The sequence below is a fragment of the Sceloporus occidentalis genome, unplaced genomic scaffold (genome assembly GCF_023333645.1).
Source record: "Sceloporus occidentalis isolate IW3139 unplaced genomic scaffold, rSceOcc1.0.p SCAF_2, whole genome shotgun sequence".
Taxonomy (NCBI): Eukaryota; Metazoa; Chordata; class Lepidosauria; order Squamata; family Phrynosomatidae; genus Sceloporus; species Sceloporus occidentalis.
The window spans coordinates 254989373-255010964 of NW_028316982.1; the positions used below are offsets into that span (position 1 = coordinate 254989373).

Genomic DNA, 21592 nt, shown 5'->3' on the forward strand with positions numbered 1-21592 from the left:
GCTGGAGTTTTCAAAATAATAGGGAGTGTCACAGGTATTGGTGGGAGGGAGTAGTGAATATGGATCAGCTTGCAAAATTCATTTGCATAACACAGACATTAGATAAGCCTTGGTTTGGGGGGGGTACCATTTTCATAACCTATCAACCAGGAATGTAACTGGTATGGATGAGTTGGATATGGATGGATAATCCATATAAGCCTGCTCTTGGAAAAGTCACTTTTTTGGATTACCACTCTCCCAGTCCTCCAATCACCATAGCTCTTGGCCATGGTGATTGGGGGATTCTGGGGACATTATCTCAACAGCCTGCTGTCCTGCCACAATTGCACTAATTTAACAATGGAAGCATACCAGTTTGGCATCATTTCTTATCATACTTTTTTTCATAACAGCGCTTTGGCAATCCATGGTCACATGATCTGTTTTCCTCACTGCCAAATGACACCTTCTGGAAGAAAGGGGGAGGAGGAACAAGTGATCCCAGCTGTCAAAAGCCTCCTGAAGCTGGCTGCTATGTAAATGTACATACAGCAGCCCTGTGCTTTGGGAGAAGTGTGTGTGTATGTGTGCAACAAGTGATCCCAGCTGCCAACTGCCTCCCAAAGCTAGCTGCTGTGTACACACACAAAGCAGTCCCTTTCTTTGGGTGGAAGAAGGAGGGGGAACAAGTGATCTTAGCTGCCAACTGTATCCTGAAGCTGTCTGTCATGTGAATGTGCATACAGCAGCCAGTTTTTGGAAGGCACTTCCAGCTGTGATAGTTGCAAGGAGAAGGAAGAGAGGAGAAAAATCGTGCCCACTCACACCACGTGATTGCCTGAGAAATGGAACTGCAGTAGAAGGGACCTACTGTATCAAGGCAGAAAATAGTATAGCAACAAGGCTGAGAGCCTATTGACAGCTTTTGTGCATCAATGAAAAGGTGCACAACAGTAACAAATGGAATGCAAAGCAGCTGCAGATGACATTGTGTGATAAGTACCAAACAAATGCACCTTTATTCTTGTCATGGCCAGCCAAGAAGAGGACTCAGAGGAGGTCTTGGCTCCTCAGGTGCAGGAGGTACCTGAGGCTGTGCCAGGCCCTAGTTCTGCCCTGCCAGCTCTGCTCTCCCAGTCTCAGTGGTTGTGGCTCAGCCAGACCTTAGCTCTGTTGGGTCTCCTCCAGAGGAGCCTGAGGCTCAGCAGCCCAGTCTTGCCCCAATGGAAGTGCCAGACTTAGGAGACTTAGAACAACAAAGCATGGCGATTCCTCCCTTTAGCCAAAGGAGAGCTGAAAGGGCATGCCTGCGGCATTCTAGGAGGCTTGCAGAGAAGCATTCTGCAGATAAGAAACAGCTGTGATAAAGGAGTGTTTCTGTGATTTAAGGCAGCTGGAAAACCCTGACCCTTTGTCAGAGTTTATTACAAGTTCAATGTACTGAATGCTGTTGGCTCTGGCCCCTCTGTTCTTGTTCCTGGACCGTGGCGTCCTAGATCTGTGACTACCCTTGAACCTACGACTTCAGTATGGACTCGGCAACTTACCCCTCTGGCATCCTCGACCTTGGACTGAACTGGCATTTGTGACTTCTAGAATCCTGACTCTGGCTTTGGTTTGTGGCTCACTCTATTCGGACAGAGGAAAGGTCTGTAAACTGTCTGTTGGCTGCCTAGCTTGTTATTTTCACTGTGCCATTGTTATCAGCATGTGTGAGGAGTCCTGGTGGCGCAGTGGTTAAATGCCTGGTTAAATGCCTGGTTAAATGCCTGTACTGCAGCCACTCACTCAAAACCATAAGATTGCGAGTTCGAGACCAGCAAAAGGGCTCAAGCTCGACTCAGGCTTGCATCCTTCCAAGGTCGCTAAAATGAGTACCCAGATTGTTGGGTGCAAATTAGATTACAGTTGTAAACCGCTTAGACACTGCTTAGGTGGTATGAAGCGGTATATAAATGAAGCTTGCTTGTTTTGTTTTTGGTTGAGTGTGTGCTGGCAGCATTCCCGGACAATTCTGTTAAAGCTGCTTTTTAGCCTCTTGTCATAAAGTCCTGGGAGTGATACTCCAGAAAAGGGCAATGCAGATGTTTCCCTCTACTGATGTGACCCTACCACTCTTCCCTTTGTGTCTGCCAAGCATTGTGCTTAACACCATGACCATCATTCACATGATAACATTGTTTGGGTGTTGGTCTGATGAGCTACAACCCTGAAATCTGGTACACAGGTAGTACAAAATATTATTTGAAGTCAATGCAGAGAGCCCTTGGCCCAGCACAGGCATCTCATCCAAACCCACAAAAATAATGCAGTTACGTGCCATTAGTTGAAACTGTTGCTGTTATTGTTGTGCCTTCAAATAGTTTCTGACTTATGGTGACTCTATTATGGGGTTTTCCTGGCAATTTTTTTCAGATGAGGTTTGCCATTGCCATCCTCTGAGGATAACAGAGTACGACTTGCCCATGGTCATCCAGTGGGTTTACATGGTCAAGCCGGGACAAGAAAAATGGTCTCCTCAGTCTTAGTCCAGCACCTAAACCACTATACCACATTGGCTCTAACACTTAACAAACATTTGTTAATACTTTCTGTTCTCTATGTATTTGGAAGTGGCTTAGCATTTTTCTAGGAAGGAAATTGGATCACCTGATATTCACAAAAGAAAGAGGAAGAGGAGCAGGAAGGGGAGAAAGAGGAGAAGGCGGAAGCTGTTACTGCTGTGTAGACCATAAGAAAAAGTTCAGAATCCATGCTACACTGGTATATTTATTAAGCCAACACAAGGGAACAAAAAAGTGTGTTAGCTTTCAAGTACTCTAGATATTTTCATCAGGCAAGACGTTGAAGAAAACAGAAAAAGTCAGGGGAGGGAAAAAGTGGCTAAAACCACTGAGGCTCCGTTTAGGTAGATATTTGCATGTAGAAGATCTAAAGTTAGCACCAACAATGTAGGAGGCAGACAGTCGGCCTCCAATGCAAAGGGAGATGGAGATGAATCTGAAATTAGATAGTTTCAACAAACTAAGTGCCAGAAACATCTGAAATTAGAATACTGTAAAAATAGCTGACCATAAACATAAATGAAGAGTATTCTATTCGCTATTAAATAAAGCTCTCCTGCATACTGTTAAGTTAGCAGAATATAAGCAGCCGTATAAGACTGCAAACCAATGAAATTAAGTGTACTTTGCAAAATGTCCTAAACAGAAGATTAGACATCACTTAAATTTTCTCTGCATGTTGAGATGATGTGAATAATTCATCATATGAGTTCAAGTTGTGATTATGGAAATATTTTGCAAACACAATTTCTGGTACTGTTTAGTTGATTATATTTTTTTGCAATAGATTCAAGGCTAGGCTACCTCCCCAAAACCTCTTGGCAGTTGCCAATTATTAAATGGGGTAGCATGACATAGTGATATATCCTTTCTCACGGAGAAGAAGAATGTCTGCAAACATTCTTTAAAAGGTAAAGATAGTCCCTTGACATAAATGTCTAGTTGTAACCAACTGTAGGGGACAAAGCTCACCTCTGTTAATAAGCCAAAGAGCCAGCGTTGCCTGAAGATGACTCCGTTGGTGATGTGGTCAGCATGATTGCACTGAAGTGGTACCTATTTATCTACTTGTATTTGCATGTTTTCAAACTGCTAGGTTGGCAGAAGCTGGGACTAGTGATGGGAGCTCACCCAATCATGCAGCACCCGGGCCTCAAACTGTCAACCTTCTGATTTTACAATCGTCAGAATTGGTGTGTTAACCATTAAGCCACCACATCCCACAAACAAGCTTTACATTTCTTTTTATATCTGATTAAGATTGTTTAAGATTAGATCCATGTTTAGTAAGATATACACTCACCTCCTTCAGCAGAGCAAATAACAACAATAGGGCTGAATGGACCATCTCCTTTGTTGTTGTAAACTCCAACTTTCACTTCAAATGGAGTCAGGGGAGGCACACTCTCATCTCTGTAGATGAACTTGGAGGCATCTGAAGAGGTGACCATTTTTTCCTTCCAGCCTCTGGTCCCATTTGGCCTGAAGGCTACAATGTAACCAAAGCCTTCTCCATTCTGAAACTCTTCAGAGACTGGCTAAAGAAAGACAGGTTCATTTATTGTCCTTTAGGTTTATTATGACTCAATGAAGGCAAAGGTAATTTGCCTGGTATCTTCCAACTCTATGATCTCCCAAATAATCTCACCTAGACCCAGGCTGCTGCCACATTGGATGACTAAAGCAGTCTGACACCATTTTAACTGTCATGACTCAATGCTATGGAGTTCTGGGATTAGTAGTTTGGTCAGAGCACCAGAGCTCTCTGACAGTGAAGGCTACATATCTCTCAAAACTATAAATCCCAGAATTCCATAGCAGTGAGTCATGACAGTTAAAATGGTGTCAAGCTACTTTAGTTCTGCAGTGTGACAGCAGCTGCAGTTCTCCAACTTTCACAGACAGCCGATGGGAAGATGAAATAGAGTTGTCCTCTGTTGTCCTTTTGGGGCAGGGAAGATGCATGATGATGGTTACGCTGATATGATTTCAGGCTTTGTGAAAGAAGAAAATATGTATGTGTGTGTGTTTGTGTGTGTATGCATGCATGCCTTTAAGTCACCTGTTGATAAATGGTGATCCCATGCATTGAATAGGGTTTTCTTAGGCGAAAAATGCTCAGAAGTGGTTTTGCTGGTTTCATTTTCTGAAAGATAGCCTAACGATACATCTGTATCATTTAGTATGTTTCTAGAAGAAGAAAATTATTTTTCTCCTTTTGAAAGCTTGTGCTGTTTTATTTTGAAAAATAAAGAAAATTTCCTTAAACACTGAACCCATACTATACTTTTGACTCACATTATCCTATTTGAATGGAAGAGTATATCCTACAAAATATATAACTGGACAACCATTTTCGCTGCCATTTCACTTATTTCAAATCTCTCTCTCTCTCTCTCTCTCTCTCTATTTAAAGGACACAAATCCTTGTCTGAGTATAAAATGGCATTCTGCTTTTTCAATGATGAAATTATGGTGAGATTTCCTGTAAGGACCATTATTCAAAAAGTCAAATAATTCCTGGCATATCAGTAATTATTTCCTGACCTTTTAAAAATTAGATTCCTATATATCACTCAAGTTAGGCATTCACTATTCACAGGCTGTGTCCTATTTCAAGGTAATTCTTAAAGACCCTGCAACACAGAGAACTAAGTAAAGCTTCACTGGCATCATTTGCAAGGTTTTTGAAAGGTTTAGGGCTGACTGAGAGTTACTATTTTTCAGTAGTGCCAGGGAGAATTTCCTTTGTATTCCAAATAACATGAACCAAGTGTGTGTGTGTGTGTGTGTGTGTGTGTGTCAGGATTACAGTGGAAGAAAGGATTAAGCAGAAGCTGGATGGCCATCTGTCAGGGATGCTTTGATTGAGAGTTCCTGCATGGCAGGGGGTTGGACCGGATGGCCCTTGTGGTCTCTTCCAACGCTATGACTCTATGATTAAAATCCCCTGCTTCCCTGCTACCATCCCTGTAGGGTTTCCCCCATTATTACTTTCCTGCTATTTGTTTTCATACAACTACTCAAAGCTAGACAGTATGAATGCCATGTTCATAGGGTTGCCAGATTGGAATCAAGGCTTCTATAACTTTAATCCATAGTGGTGCCCTCTTCCATATTAAACATTTATAGCAATGTGATTCCACTTTAACTGCCATGGTGGTATCCTATGAAATCGCAGGAATTCTAGTTTTGTGTGGCATTAGAACTTTAGCTTGGAATTCTATTTATCCCTCCATAAACTGCAACTTCCAGGTTCTCACAGGATGGATATGGCAGTTAAAGTGGGATCTCATGGTTAGATTGAATCTCCCTTATCCTAATTGCTTGGGACCAGAAGTGTTTTGAATTGTGGATTTTTTAAAATTTATTTTGGATTACCTGTTACACGATGATATATCTTGGAGATGAGACAAAAGTCTAAACATATAATACATTTATGTTTCATATACACCTTGTACATACAGCCTGACGGTAATTTTATATATTCTAAATAATTTTGTGCATGAAACAAAGTTTGCATACATTGACAATCGGAAAGCAAAGGTTTCTCACTCATCCATGAGAAAAGTTTTGGTTTTTGGAACATTTCAGATTTTGGCAATTCTGGATAAGGGAGACTTAACCTGTTGTGTGAAAGGGTCTGTGTCTCAGCAGAGGTATTACCACATATGATCTGAAACAGGAGGAGTTGGAGGAGGAAATTCTTTTGTATCTGAATTGTGTCAAAGTGTAACAATCTAGTTGAATGAAACCAGACCCAACCTCAACCACATACTGTAAATTTGGGCAGGAAGCAACAATGGAGGTTGCTTGTCTTATTTTCCAATGACTCTAGCTGGCTCAAAGAGTTACTGTTTTAGTTCTTATACACCAGAAAATTATTTTTTAAAAAAACTTGGAGAAAATGAATTCTGAGTTATTTTGTGATCCCAATGAGAATTCCCATGTTCAAATGAGTTTTGTATATATACAGAATAAAGTGTTTCCCTTCTAAACTTCCATATCCAGAAAACAAGGTAGGGAAGAGAAATAAAATCTGAAAAATAAATAAATAAATAAAAGTAAAACAAACATTTTTTATAATGTTGAATATTTCCTGACTTCAGTGAAATCCCATGTGCCACCAATGGAAGAGATTTTGATTCCTTCTGAATGGATTTAGCCAAGTGAGAATGAAACCACATTTTTTTGGCTTTGCCACATTGTAGTTCATCCAAAAGTGGCACTGGACAAAAAAGTATCCAAACAATATAAATAGATCTGTTGTGTTATTTTTTATTTCAGCTGCTTGTTTTTCTTTTTCAAAAAATTGTATTTGTGGACAGTGGCTGAGATCCAACATTAAGCAGCAGTTACACTCTGCCTATGTATGTCCATGTCTTCCTGGGCAAGTATAAAGTCCGTTCTGCTGCTGCTTACTTGTGGGAAGAGAGGGAGACTATTTAGATAAGGAACAAGCAGGAGGTCTTGCCTCACATGGGGAAAGAAAACAGAGTGTGCTCACAAATGGAGTGCATCCTTCTTTCCCTTCCCCTTGGAGCCCAGTCCAGCATATCTTCATTGTTTGAATTGCTTCTCTCTTTCTTGCCTCCCAACTAGTAAGTAAGGGCCGGAACAGACGAGCCAAAATAAAGCTGCTTCGGGTCACTTTGGAGGTATGCTGTTTAAATGACACACACATCTTAAGAGGCCAAAAGCTGCACCAAAGCTGCACTCCAGTCCTTAGCTTTATTTTGGCCTGTAGTTCGGGCCCTAAGTATCAACAGCCACTTTCAGGGAATGATGGCTATGGGCGAGGGAGGGTTTTAATGGAACACAAATTCTTGAAAGGAGGAATACAGACATATATGCAACAATTTGTTGTTCTAGTAGTTGTTATGTGCCTTAAAGTCAAGTAAGACTACTTATGCTGACTCTGCCATGAGGCTTATTTGGCAATATTTATTCAGAAGAGGTTTACCATTGTCTTCCTCTAAAGTTGAGAGTGCAACTGGCACAAGGTTACCAGTGGGTTTTCATGGCTGAGTGTGGATTAAAACCTTGTTCTCCCAAAGCAGTGGTATCAATGGGCAGGTGTCAAGACTGTGGACCACACTAGATGACACCCCACAAGACAGGTGACACTCTAGTGAGGCCCTCCTCCCACTGTGGTTGAAGGGTGAGCATGCCCCTCATGGCTTTGTTACTGGCCTGCCTCTCTCCCCAGGGAGAGAGCCAGGCTGTTGATGACACCACAAGGGATGAGCAGCAGGGGTAGGGAGTGATGCCATTGTCCCAGAGTCCTAGTCTAACACTCAAACCACTACACAATGTTAGCGCAAGCCACAATGACTTGTGCTGATTTCACTATGGGGATCATAGCCATTGCTGGAAGCTCTTCCAGTGATAACATTGCAGAATGCCTACATGGTACAACAAAATATTACTCTAGTGCAGTAGTCCCCAACTTTTGTCTTCCAGGTGTTTTGAAATTCAACTCGCGGGAGCACCAGCCAGCTTAACCAACAGTCTGGAATTCTGGGATCTGAAGTCCAAAACATCTGGAGGGGCAAAGGCTGGGAACTATTGTTCTAGAGAATGAAAGTCTGACATTCTGATGATTCTTCCCAAATCCAATAGACCCATTCAATCAATCAATGAATGGTGAATCAACACATAAGTAAATCCCTTGATTCAATGGGTCTATTCTGGCTAGGACTAACAACAGTATTAAGGCCAAAATGTTCCATTCTAGTGCATTAGAGTTAATATAATTTACATCACTGATTCTTATCTAGCATTGCTGTGTACTACTGTGAAAAATGAAGGAGGCATTCAGTGGTGAGTTGGTGAATAGGGGATTGGTGAATCTACTCTGGGTTTTTAAAGGAATTAACCAAGAAGATGAAGCTATTTTGTGTATATGGCTGTGCACCTTTAAAGTTTAGACTAAACCCCAAAGTAGATTTATCAATGCTCCACCATGGAAGCCACTAACTGCCAGTTCTGAACACCCTACTTGGAGCTGCCCAGTAATGTTGTCACCACTGTCAGACAAATCCATCAAGGATGCCCATTGAAGTTGTGGTGATCCAGCACAGAACACATTGCCAATACTCCTCTCCATCTTGGAACTCCAACTTAAAACTAGATTACGGACATTCAGTCCATGTAAAAGCTAGTGCGCATCAGGGTAGAGGAGGCAGGGGAAAAGGGATAGCTGGTTCCCTGAGCCCACTGATGCTCTTGAATCATGGCCATGCCAAGTTCAGATGACATACTGAACAAAGTGGAGGCAAAAACAAAATTAGTTTGAGATTCTGCCATGAACACTATGTTCCCCAAACAGCCAGTATGTTTTCTTCACTTTAAATTGTGACCCACAGGGAGATTTTAAACAGGCATTTAAAAATGATCTTTTGTATTCTTCTCATGACAGGCTTTGCTGTGGGGAAACCTCAGTGCAGACCTCCATAGCTTGCCCTCAAAGAAGTCAACATGAAACAAGGACTTTAATCAAAAGAATTCCTTACCTCCCATGCTATTACTAATTCATGCCGTCTTCCACTTCTGCCACTTACATTAGCAGGAGCTGTCTTTGGAACTGTGAACAAAAAGAGAAAGAGAGGGAGGGGAGAGGGAGAGAAAGAGAAAGAGAGATATGAGAGCATCCAAGTTAGTGAAGTTTCCCCAAAGTAAATCCTTTGTCAAGAAGTTGATGTGCCCTCGGCAAACCAGGTCAAAAATAAAAAGACAGACAGACAGATGTTGTTCCTGCTTCTGTTTCCAATTTTGTTTTGCAGACTGTGACAGTTAAAGCCATTAACTGCAAGAGCACAAAAAGAATGAAGTACAAGATGAATGGAATAAACAAAATATGTTATTTAAATACTGTTTTTGAGCATTTTGATTTTTTAAAAAATAGATTTGAAAAGATGATATCCTGTTCTATCACTTTTAAATGAATACCAAACTCAGTCAGCCAACAGCTGTGTCAAAAACATTGACTGCCAAGCCAAAGGAGGCTACAGTGGGCCATAAATATTAGATAAATCTCCTTTTTAACTCCTTCTGCCTGGAATCTTAAAAAAAAAAAAAAAACTGGAAAAATGGGGGGGGGGATCCATTATTCTATGCTGCCTGCATTTCAGACTTTCATCTTGTAATTTCATTCCTAAATTTGTGAAAAAAAGTATCATAAAAAAGTGGTTACATATGATAGTAATGGTTTGACACATGATCCTCTCCCTAACCAAGTCTATGCCATAGAAAAGCTTGATGTTAGTGGTGGAAAACAAAGCATACTAGGTCCAGGTATCAACTTCCTGATCTTGAGATCCTTGATGGACTGCCAAGAATGTTAAAAAAACTTCTCAAACCAAACCACACCCCAGAAGAACCTAGAAATGCAGGATGTTTTTAGACATTCAAGAATGCCAAGGGGTCAGCACCCTTGTGGCAAAACAGAGCACCCAGACAGAGTGGCGTCCCGGTGCCCCTTTTGGTGCCGGATCAGGGCACAGCAACCACATTCTGTGGCCCCCATCTGACAGTTTGCCACTCTAAAAGAAGCAGCAAAATGCTGATCCTTTTTAGAGAGGCAAAAAGCTGCCCTTGTGCCATGGCAGTGGCTTTTTGCTGATTCTTTGGCACAGCACGTCTAAATGGGGAGGAGTAGGGGCTGCTGGTGTGAGGTCACCACAACCCTACTCCAGCCCAATGCCAGCATTTAGTGGCAGTCTGTTTAGTCCCCTAATTAAGAGGGAGATTGCCACTCTGGAAGGTTTTCAAGGAGAAGTAAATCTGTTAGAAAACTGATTATGGTTTTGGTTATTTGTGGTTAAGAAAGTTTAGCAGCAGCACTCCACAGGTATTTGGCAAAAACAACTAGATCTCAGCTTCAGGTAAATAAACAGGATACATTGGTAGGTAAAAAGAAACTTACTTTATTGCTACATCTAGTTTCTACAAACTAACTAATCAGCAGAGAAAACTATACTTGGTAGAAGAGACTCTAGATCTGACTATCATGTGTGTAAGAAGAAAAAACATCTTTAGCAGCACAACCTGGTTTCTGCATCCATAGGGTTTTCTTAGGCAATGAATACTAAGAGGCCGTTTGGCCTTGACTTTCTCTGAAATACAGCCTACAGCACCTAGCATTTCTTGGCAGTCTCCCCTCCAAGTACTCACCAGGGCTGACCCTGCTTAGCTTCCAAGATCAGATTGGATCTGGTGCCTTCATGGTATTTAGGCTTCACCAGATCCTAAGTTTGTTATTACCAGTAACACCAAAAGATTCCTTTAGTACTCCTTTGGCTGATCACAGAGGTGTAGTGAAATACATTAAATCAGAGCACACTATTTACTCTCAGGTTCTTGAAAGAATTGCCTATCTCCTTGGTACATACAAGGCTTGTACCTTATTTATTTACCTGTCATTTCTATTGATTTAGAATACAGCCCCTCTTTGAAGTATCTAAGCCTATGGCCTTGTTTGTTACTTAGCTGGAAACCAGCACCTTTTTAGAGGTCTGTTGGCAATAGCCTTGTAGACTGAAGCCCTGCTTATATGAGTAAATGTTAAAAGAATAAAGCTGTCCAAAGAATGGATTTCCTTCTGCCCTAGACTGTAAAATACAGAGACATACAGTGAAACCTCTTGGATGGATAATCCTTGCAAAATAAATATGTCAACACAATATTTTTTCCTCTGCATTGCACCAAACCAACAACAACAACATACCATCAGAGAAGGCACACACCTAAATGAATAATTGTCCAATGAAGAAAACTATTAAAATAAGGCATTTCCCCACCTCCAGCCACTGGGACTGTATATTTGCAGCTTTCTTTGAAATGTCTTGTAATATTATGGAATATAGTTTTATACCAAGAACTATTTGCCCATAAGCTATGTTTATTACCACATAATTAGTACCTTGTTGCTAGTCTAGATATTAATTATGAGCACAGATACAGATACTGGCCAATAAATACAGAAATGGTGTAAAGAATCCAGGAAGAAGTAGTGAGTAGTGAGGCGAATAATTTCTCCCAGATCAAATAGTTAATGCCCTCACTTCTGAATGTAACATAAATGTAGCAAACCCGAGCTGCTTCTGATGAGCAAAATGAACAGATGGGCCTGTTACAGACAGCCAAAATAAAGCTGCTTCGAGTCACAGTGGAGGTATGGTGTTTCAATGATGCATGCATCCTAAGAGTCCAGAAGTCGCACCAAAGCCACGCTCCAGTCTGGAGTGTGGCTTTGGTGCGGCTTCTGGACTCTTAGGACGCATGCATCATTGAAACACCATACCTCCACTGTGACTCGAAGCAGCTTTATTTTGACTGTCTGTAACAGGCCTTAATTTACCATTCTGCTGATTTGTTGGGCATTATTCTGAGGAAAGCATGCCACTTGGTACAAATATATGCTGGAATCTTGTTGGTATCATATGCACTCAAAGTTCCCTTACACTTGTGGTTGTACTTTTTGGGTTATTGTACAAATTCAATTCACAGTTGCACAGATGGTGTTTCACAGGTGTAACTGTGCAATACAGGTGCACATTCTTGGATGGCACATAACTATTTGCTAGTGCCTAAGAAAGTATCACTTGATTCCTTAGAATTGTGGAGACAGCAATTGTTAAGTACCTGTTGCACAAGGAGGAAAGAACAAGCTCACTGACAGATACGCAGTGTTATTTGATAGAATGGTGAAGTAACACAACAACCATTTAACTACGGGGGTGAAAAGGTACGTGCAGCCATCATTTCTACATGTTGCATTATGCACACTTCAGATGAAAAAATTGTTTCTTATCTGAGGATAGGGAGTGAAATAATATTTGGAAATATTTGAAAAATGGTTGGAAAACATGTTTTTCAAGCTGTGAGAAACAGATGAGAAGAATCAGAGACTGATTCAAATTCTCACAGTTCAAGACTTATTCCGCACAAAATCCGAATGTGGTTGTTTTGCTCAGAAATCCACATCTTTGTCATAATAAACAGCCTTTCTGTGTTGGAAATAGTAATTCCAATAGTAATTTCAATAATAAAATGTCTATTCCTGCTCAAAAAATGCTGTTTTTTAAATGCACCTATGCATGAATCAGTATTTTCCATGCAGAAAAAACTGTTTTCTATGCAGGAAATGCGGATATCTGCACAAAACAACCATGTGTTTCTTTTTTTCCCCACACAGAATAAGTCCCAAATTATGAATAGCCTTTGAAGACTGGAGGTTTTGAAGACTTTCTCCCTGCAGGAAGAAAATTGTTGAAATTACTCATCACTTCTTTTGAAAGAAATTTAGTGAAGAATTGCTTCTCTGCTTAAGGACCCTTCTAGGAACAAATCTGGAGTACTCCAAGTGTGTTAATAATATACTGCTGAATAGAAGGGTTTCACAATGGATATGAGACATCAGGCAGTTCTGGGAACTATCAAATTTAAGTGATGAAGAGGTTTTTAATGGATTTTACTAGTGATGATAAGAATTTAATTGAAGCCAAGACTTTCATTGGAAGTATCCATTTTGCATCTCCCAAGACTTCTTGTGACTCAAGACATTCCTTGCTTTAGAAAGTAATACATTTATGAAAATACCTTCTAGAGAAATAAGCTATGTAAAGATTTTGAAAACATCTACTAAAAATACATCTACTTCATTAACTGTGGTATAACTATAATTAGATATCCCTACCACATCACTTTCTCCTCACAAGGACAACGACATTGTCAAACGATTCTAGAACTTCCTACTTTTTGGAAATGTAGGAAGCACTGAACTATATTTGAAAGATCCTTCAAACTACAGTTTGACAGGCTGAAAATGAGCTCACTTGTTCCCCTTGCATGCTGTGATTCCTTCCCAGATCTTGAGATTCATCCAAACTGTTGTTCTGTGTCTTCAAGTTGTTTATAACTTATGGAGACCTTAAGATGATCTTATGATGGGCAAGATTTGCCAATTTATTGGCAAAATTTGTTCAGAAGGTGTTTGCTTTTGCCTTCCTCTGAGGCTGAGAGAATGTTATTTGCCCAGGGTCACCCAGCGGGTTTCCATGGCCGAGTGGGGATTTGAACCCTGGTCTTCAGAGCTATAGTCCGGCATGCAAACCACTACATGATCCTAACTCAAACTACAGGTTGCTAATGCATCCTGTGGGTTTTCAGATAGGAGGGGCACCTCAAAGCCCTATCTCATCTCCACAAGCCTCCAAACTCTTGAAGGTACTCAACAATGCTTGATTTACTGATGTTTCTTTATTATAGTTTTTTGAAATATATATCATATTTTCCCACAAGAAAATAAGTGCTGGTAGCAGTAAACAAATATCATTAAAACCAAATTAAACCATTTGCTTAATTAAAAACAAATAAACCAATTAAACAAAACCATTAGAATCACTTGAAAGAGTTTAAAGGGTCAGAATGGAAAATTGTGCCTTCACAAACTTCTTCTCCTGCTCTTCATTCAGGTCACGGCCAAGTTTTTTCCTCCAGGCTCAAGTCAATGAGGAGCCATTGGCTGAAGGAGGACTGAGGCTCTAGGGAATAGTGTCAACTGGTAGGTCTTCCTGGCTCTCTTCTCATGCTGGACCCTCCCTGTGAGGATCTTACCATCTATTGCAATCCTCTTAGTCTCTGTATCAGCTGTCTAGGAAGTCTTGCTACCTTGCTGGTTGAGCTTTCTCCTTCTCCTGCTCATCCGCCCAGCCATTTCATTTTATTTTTACATATTCTTCCTTCCTTCCTACATGTTCCAGCTGGGAATCTGGAGAGAAGATCTTTGCTTGGACATACCCTAACTATCTTCCTAACCTTTCACTCCCTGAGTAGATCAGGAAGAAGTGAGATTCTTGAAAAAGGAGCATTGAACTAAGTGGTCTTCTGTTTCACTTTGTCTTTCTTTCCTTTTTTTTAAAAACTCTTCTACAAGAGATCTCTGCCCACCACCAACAACCCCTTCATACTAATTTCTGGTTTATTTGTTTTAGTCTTGTTTCCCTTCATCCACCTCCTTCCATGTTCATTTCTTTTCTCCTTCCTCTTTCCATCACAGCTGTGTCTGCCGCTACCTCCTATCCCTCACACTCTCTAGCCTAATTCTGGGTGTACATTACTTCCCTAAATTCTGGGTTTGTTTCCAGTCTCCTAAAATGTGCCATTGGTTTAATCTTCAACCAACAAGGCATGGGAAATCCTGATGCTTGATGGTAGATGATGCACCCAGATCAACAAACAGTGGTTTGCATCCTTTGTTAGACGCAGCTGAAAACTTGCTTCAGACCATGATTTCCAACTTTAGTTTGGATCATTGTAGTGTATTGTTTCAGTTTCAGATGTCACAGTAAAACAAGGCTGGGCTTTACTCCATGTGGCCTCCAAATGCTAGAGTGTGGACCCTGAAGTCTTCTGAAGCTCAAGACCCCCATTTTTAAAAACAGCTTTAGACAATTTTGTGTCCATATGCTCAAAATGGGTCAAAACCAAGGCTTTGCCCACTCCATGCCTCCAAGCCCACCATGTACTCCAAAACAACAAAAGCACAATCAACAGCAACAACAATGGCTTAAAATGGAACCAAGAGTGATATGACAATTTTGAATTTTGTTGGGTACGCCAGTTATGGCAGAGGTGAAAAATGCACCCAAAATGCTTTGCATTTTCTCATTCCCTAAAGTATGGTTGGCAATCAACAGGAAATTGGAATTAAGTCAGGCATGAAAGAAACAGATTAGGAAGAAATAATATACCGGCCTGTGTGGAGGTTTAGAAGGTTGTTGGAACTGAGCCAACAATATCTCTAGTTGAAACTACGTATTGGCTAATCTGTGTGTGGATGTACTTCTCAATTTTTTTAAAGCTCCACATTTACTGGAAAGGACATATTCAATTGCAACATGCTCATGCATGTTTATGTATATACAGAGCAAAGTGACTGCATAGGCAGTCTTTAATAAATGATTAAGAATGAGTGTTGTGTCCCTCTCTTGTTTTGTCTAAGGTCATGCAATGGTGTATCTCATGTGCTAAGACCTTTCTGATGTAATATAGCATTTGACTTTGAAATCTTGCTTTAATAACCTATGAGCACCAGTCTTAATCCAAATTGTACTGTGTTAAACACTGGCTTAAAGTATATGTGTTCTAGACCATCTTTTGCTAGTGGCATACTGTCTCTGACCTCGGTCAAGTCACACAATTCTTCCACTATGCTGTAGCCTGTCTTGGCAATTTATCACCTTCCAAGATATTATGTTCTCTAAACGTCAATATAGGTTTTATCAAGATCAGACAAGACAAGACCCTGAAGTAAAGAGCACCAAGTTTAAAGAGACTAATCTAGAGAGAAATGTGGAAAAATCTAGCATGCTGTGAGCATTCTCTGGGTCCCCTCCCTCTCTTGCCTGAATTGGATGGCACCCCTTCATGAAGAGGTCACCTTTTACCTAAAGAACTTGATGGAATACTCCTTCCACACTGGGATGGTGCTGGGGAATTCCACTGGCACTTCCCTTGCCAACCAGAGGGAAGAACTGGGCCAAACTATGGCATGTGAAAAACGAGTGCAAGAGAGGCAAAGTACTTTTAAAAGAATAGAAGCAACAGCAGCTTCATTTATATACTGCTTCATACTGCACTGAACATTCTCTAAGCAGTTTACAACTGTAAGCTAATTGGCCTCAACAAGCTAGGTACTCATTTTAGTGGCCTTAGAAGGATGCCAGGCTGAATCGACCCTTAGCCCCTGGCTGGGATGGAACTCACAACCTTGTGGCTTGTGTGTGAGTGGCTGCAGTACCAGCGTTTAACCACTGTGCCACCAGGGCTCCTTTATTCTGAGATCTCTCTTCATGAACAATCTTCTTGTTCTTCAGGCATGGATAGAATGTGTAAATTACAGAGCCAAATCCATTCAGCCAAACCAGGAAAATAAAATCAAAAGATCCTAACATCACTGACTGCTACCTTATCCTAATCTTATTCACAGATCAGATGTGATTTGTAGTCCTTGCTGTTTCTGGATGGCTGGAAGTTTGGACTAGTTGTCCAGCTCCACCAGGCTCCCAGTTCCAGAACTCCATGGTCTGCTTAGCGACAATCAGAGACAAAAGTAGAGCAAAAACATTGTGGTGCTTTCAGCTTTTTAAAACGTTTCCTCAGAACCATCTCAAAGGTTTGCACGTCTCCCCAACTGCCCATCTCATTGGACAGTTGCTATTTCATCACTTATGAGATGCTGCCTCTCCACACATTTTAACCTTTTTTTTCTGGGAAGAAGACTCTGATAAATGGAGGAACTCCCATTTATTACACACAGACCAAATATCAGTCGTTTTGCAAATGCTAAATGCTAAAGAGAAACAATGGTGGTTAGCATTTGGCTTCTACCTCTGAGCATCAACTGGTGAAGAGGGGGCTTAATGATGTAAGAACCCAGTGGCCTGGGAGTTGCCACTCTCATATTGTTTGTCATGGCAAGGACTGGGGGCAGGACAGGAAGCCTCAATTGGTTGGGGCCCTGGAAGAAATGTCCCTTCCAATCCAGTGGTAGTTACAGCCCTGGGAGACAATGGATTATATGGTGCTGGTTTTACACTATTGCATGGCACAAGATTACTTAGTCCAGCTATAGCCCTGGGAGGCATTGGATTGCATGATGCCGATCCTGATGGGCCAGCAACATCCTCCAGTGTGAGCTGCTTTGGGCACAGTTATGTGGAAAAGCAACATATAAATAAACAGTATGCAAAAGGATCTTTGAGACTAACTGTGCAAAAGAAGTTGTAGTATGAGCTTTGGTCTTGGTCTACTGAAGGAAATGCAAAATCTGTATGGTGATGAGGTGACACCATACTAGTGATCCACAAGTTTTGCATTTCCTTTGGTATTCATCCAGTCGATAAAGGTTTTCCCTGGTCAATCGTTCACTCCATGCATCTGAAGAAGTAGGTCAAGTCTATGAAAGCTCATGCTACACAGTTAACCTCAAAGATGCTGCAAGACCCCTTTGCATACTGATATTCCAGACTAACACAGCTATATCTCTCAGTTCTACCCCTATATAAATAAACAGATGACGATGAAGATAAGGATGGCCAGTGATGTCTGCAGTCTATATAGTCTAGCTGTCTGCTGTCTTTGCAACCCTTTCTTTATTTGTGTATGTAAATGTAATGTTAAGAGTGACATAGCATTAAACCCTATTCTTCATAGTGTTGGGTCTCAGTTAAGAAACTAGGTTTGTCAACACCTTGCTATAAATTCCAGAGGCATGGATGCAAATAAAACAAATAAACACCTTTGCAATTCAACCCATCACTGAATTTCTTTGTTGTCATATTCTTTCCTTTCCTTTTTTTAAAAAAGAGATTATTATATATATTTTTGGCAGCACACATCTAAGAAGCCAGTAAATGTTAAGTGAAAACCCTTTCACAGTATGAAAGGGCACCCTGTGAGTTCTCACCCTCCTAGGAACACATTTCACATCTCATCTCTTCTGGAATTAGATGTGAAAATGTGTCACGCTCTTTCAGAGGAGTCAGACCAAAATATTTCACACAAATGGAAAACAATAAGGGGAAATTTCAGGCTCTGGTTTGACACAACTTGTCGTGCTGCTCAGGTGTTTGTTCTGCTTCAGTGCTGAAGACGTTCTGATTCTCATTATTTCAAATACAGCCTTGTTTCACCTTATCATTCTTGGTGCTGCACTATGTGCAGGCCATGGCTGTTGTGCCATATTCTCCATTTCAAGACTTTCACCATGGGATCCATGTTGAGGAAAAACAGAAACCCTCTTTCAGATGTTCTTATGACTGTAAATGGGGGGGAGGGGGGAGACAGTGTTGCATTTGCATATTCATTATTAGAGAGAGGCATAGCTCTGTAGCAAGAGCCACTGTAGTTTTGTTGTTTGATAGTTGGATTAGGATTCAAAGAGACCAACATTCAAATTCCTGCTCAGCACTGGATAATCTTGGAAGCCATAGCCTCTCACACCTAGAGGTCAACAGTGGCATACCTTCCTTGAATAAACTTGCCAAAAAAACCCTGTGATGGGGTTGCCATAAGTTGACATCAACCTGAAAGCACATAACAACAAATAGTTCAGTCACAGACAGATGTTTAGCATGCAGATGATCTCAAGTCCATCCAATGGCATCTCCAAGCAGGACTAGGAATGGATCCTTTCTGGAACATAGGAAAGGCGGTTTTGAACAGGAGGACCAATGGTCTGATTGGGGCATGGCAAAACTACTTTTTTGGGACTTCCAAAATCCCCTAGCCAGCTTTCTATGCTCCTATCAAATTTCTAGACAGTAGTAGACAACTGAATTCTTGCAATATCCACAAGATGGCTGCTTTTCAAAAGTCTCTTATTAAGTCAGACCTCTAGGAATCTAAGCCCACCAGCACAACTCTGCCAGACTTTGACTATAGCTTTGTGCTGAAGGACCTAGAGATCATTAGTGATTGCTAGATATTGCTAGAGACTGCCAGAGAAAACACTTCTCTAGGTATTTGTAGGTCCTCCAGCAGGATTCTGTGGCAAACCTCTGGCAGATGTTGACCACAGAGTTGCACTGGAGGATCTAGAGATTCCTAGAGAGATGTTCTCTCAAGTGGAAGAAAATAGTGTTTTTTTATTTGTGGTTTTTCCACTTTCACTGGGGCCCTGTGACCCTAAGCCCAGCAAATGTATTGTTCTGTTGTATGCCTTCAAGTCATTTCTAACTTATGGCGACCTAAGGTAACCCTATCATGGATTTTTTATCAACAAGATTTGTTCAGAGGAGGTTTGCCATTGCCTTCCTGTGAGGCTGAAAGCATGTGACTTGGATTTTATGGCAGACCGGGAAATCGAACCCTGGTCTCCAGAGTTGTAGTCCAACATTTAAACCACTACTATGCCATGCTGGCTCTGGCCCACTGCATACTGAGACACATTTATAAAATTATATATACAGAACACTTCATAGTTGTTGTTATGAAGGCAGAAATATCAAAGATAGGGAATATCTCTCCATTTCGTTTTCTCTATTTCAATTAAGTGTGTGTGTGTGTGTGTGATATCTTAACATTCCAGTGGCATGGGCAATTTTCATGTCATTGGGGTGGTTAATGTATTACCCTGGGCTTTAGCCTGTACTTTGAAATAGGTATACAAGTTAGTGAGCTTGACCCCCCCCCCCCATGGGTGCAGTAATTTTGAATAACTAATTTAAAGTCTGAAATAAAATCTGGAGCAGCTTCACCTCCACACTGACGGGGAAGCCACCAGATGCCACAGTTTCCCCCTGAAGCTGGTGGATTCTTCGAAGTGAAACTGAAACGAATATCTTCCCTTTTTCAGCTGACCATAACATTATAGTCATGGAGAGGACTGTGTGACACTGTCTTAACGACAAGCACAGGTACTTAAGCCCTTAAAACTTTCCCCTCCAGTTGTTCCAGAGGTCAGAATTCTTTTCTTCAAGCAGATATTGAAACCCCAAATCCATCTTCCTTTTATGGACGCTCCCCATCTGGACCGCCATGTAGTGGCCAGTGGAGCATGGAGGATGGCTGAGGAGCATCTGGCAATGTGAGTATAACCAGACACGCCTCTGATTTTTTCCCCCATCAAACAACTGGTGACAGTCACATAGCAAGATGGTTCCTGTAAGACTTGTGTCCAGAAGTATATGTGTTCATATTTCCACCTTGGTCAGACTTTACAATAAATCTCCTTAGATGGCTTTGGTCTAGGTTATTTGAAAGACTATATATCCCTTTATGCATCCATTAGAAAGCTAAGATTGTCTGGAGAGGCTCTTCTCTCTGCCCTATCAGCCTCTCAGGCTCACTTGATGGGAAGAAGGGAGAGGTCCTACTCAGTGGCTGCTCCCAGGTTTTGGAACTTCCTTCCTAGAGAGTTCAGAATAGCTCCATCCCTGCTCTCCTTTTAGCTGCAGGTAAAAACATTATTGTGCTGCCAGGTTTTTTCAAATTCATGAGTTTTTAGATGCAGATGTTAAGGTCTTTAGTACATATAGTCTTTAATACATTTTAATATTTTAATGTGAAATATTTTTAACTTTTTGAATTGTTTAATTGGTTTTTAGACTTTATATTTACACTTTTAATACTTTTATATTGCTTTTGACTTGTACTGGTTAAAATATGTTGTTAGCCACCTTCAATCCCATACTGGGAGAAAGGTAGGATGTAAATAAATAAATAAACCCAATGCAGCAGCTTGGCTGATCACATTGTACTTACCTTTTATACAGGTGTCTCCCATCCATCCATCTCTTCCTTTTATTGTTGGGCTGGCAGGAATGTGTATTTAGAAAAGCATAGCACCCAATACGCTCTCAGCATTAGTTACATGTATATCTAAATTGTAGCCTTTTTAAAAAATCAGATGTTTGGAAATTCCTAGTTCAGAATACACTGAAAAAGAATGCATGTTCTTTTCAAACTTGGGGGTGGAGTAGAGGGAATGTTTTCCATTAATACCATTTTGACTCCTTACTCTTTAGCGATACTGGTAATTTCATAGGGTTTCATATTAGCTAAAATCAGTGTCTTTAACCAGGCAAAGTACAAAACAAGCTGGTTTGAAGGCCCTCATTATTCACTATTTTATTCTTTGGAAGATCTAATTTGGAATCAGGCCTTCTCTTCACCCTTCTTAATTCCTGCACACATGCTGCTACTGATAAATGTCACCAGCTTATTAGCTCATGGAATCCAGTGTGCATGCATGATTAGCAGGGTAAACTCTGATTCTACTCAATTTTGACTCTTACTTTCCCATGAATAGATAATGTAATTGATGCCGTGCCCCAAGGCTCCAAATGCCCAGCTGCTTTAGTGGAATGTCTTGCATGTTTAAATTCATGTTATTGGCTCTTTTAAAATGTAGGCCGGTAAAATATGTGTCAAAGCCAGAAAAGATGGGGATAGGGCAGCCTTTGCTAGAAAAATGAGGAGGTAGTTTGGAAAACTGTTTAATTTAGTGGTGAGACCATCACCATCACCATCACCCCCCC

At 40.9% G+C, this 21592-nt stretch overlaps 1 protein-coding gene across 5 annotated transcripts in view; it reads right to left on the bottom strand.

Moving 5' to 3' along the window:
* The window catches only part of CNTN5 (contactin 5), a 934652-nt gene that overhangs the window by 25793 nt on the left and 887267 nt on the right, over window positions 1-21592 (bottom strand). For all 5 annotated transcript variants that reach the window (XM_089512787.1, XM_089512786.1, XM_089512784.1 and 2 more), the window contains 2 exons: window positions 9062-9132; window positions 3850-4084 (listed from right to left, as the gene is read on the bottom strand). In XM_089512787.1, the coding sequence (XP_089368913.1) occupies window positions 3850-4084; window positions 9062-9132 (306 nt within the window). The remainder of the gene's footprint in view (window positions 1-3849; window positions 4085-9061; window positions 9133-21592) is intronic.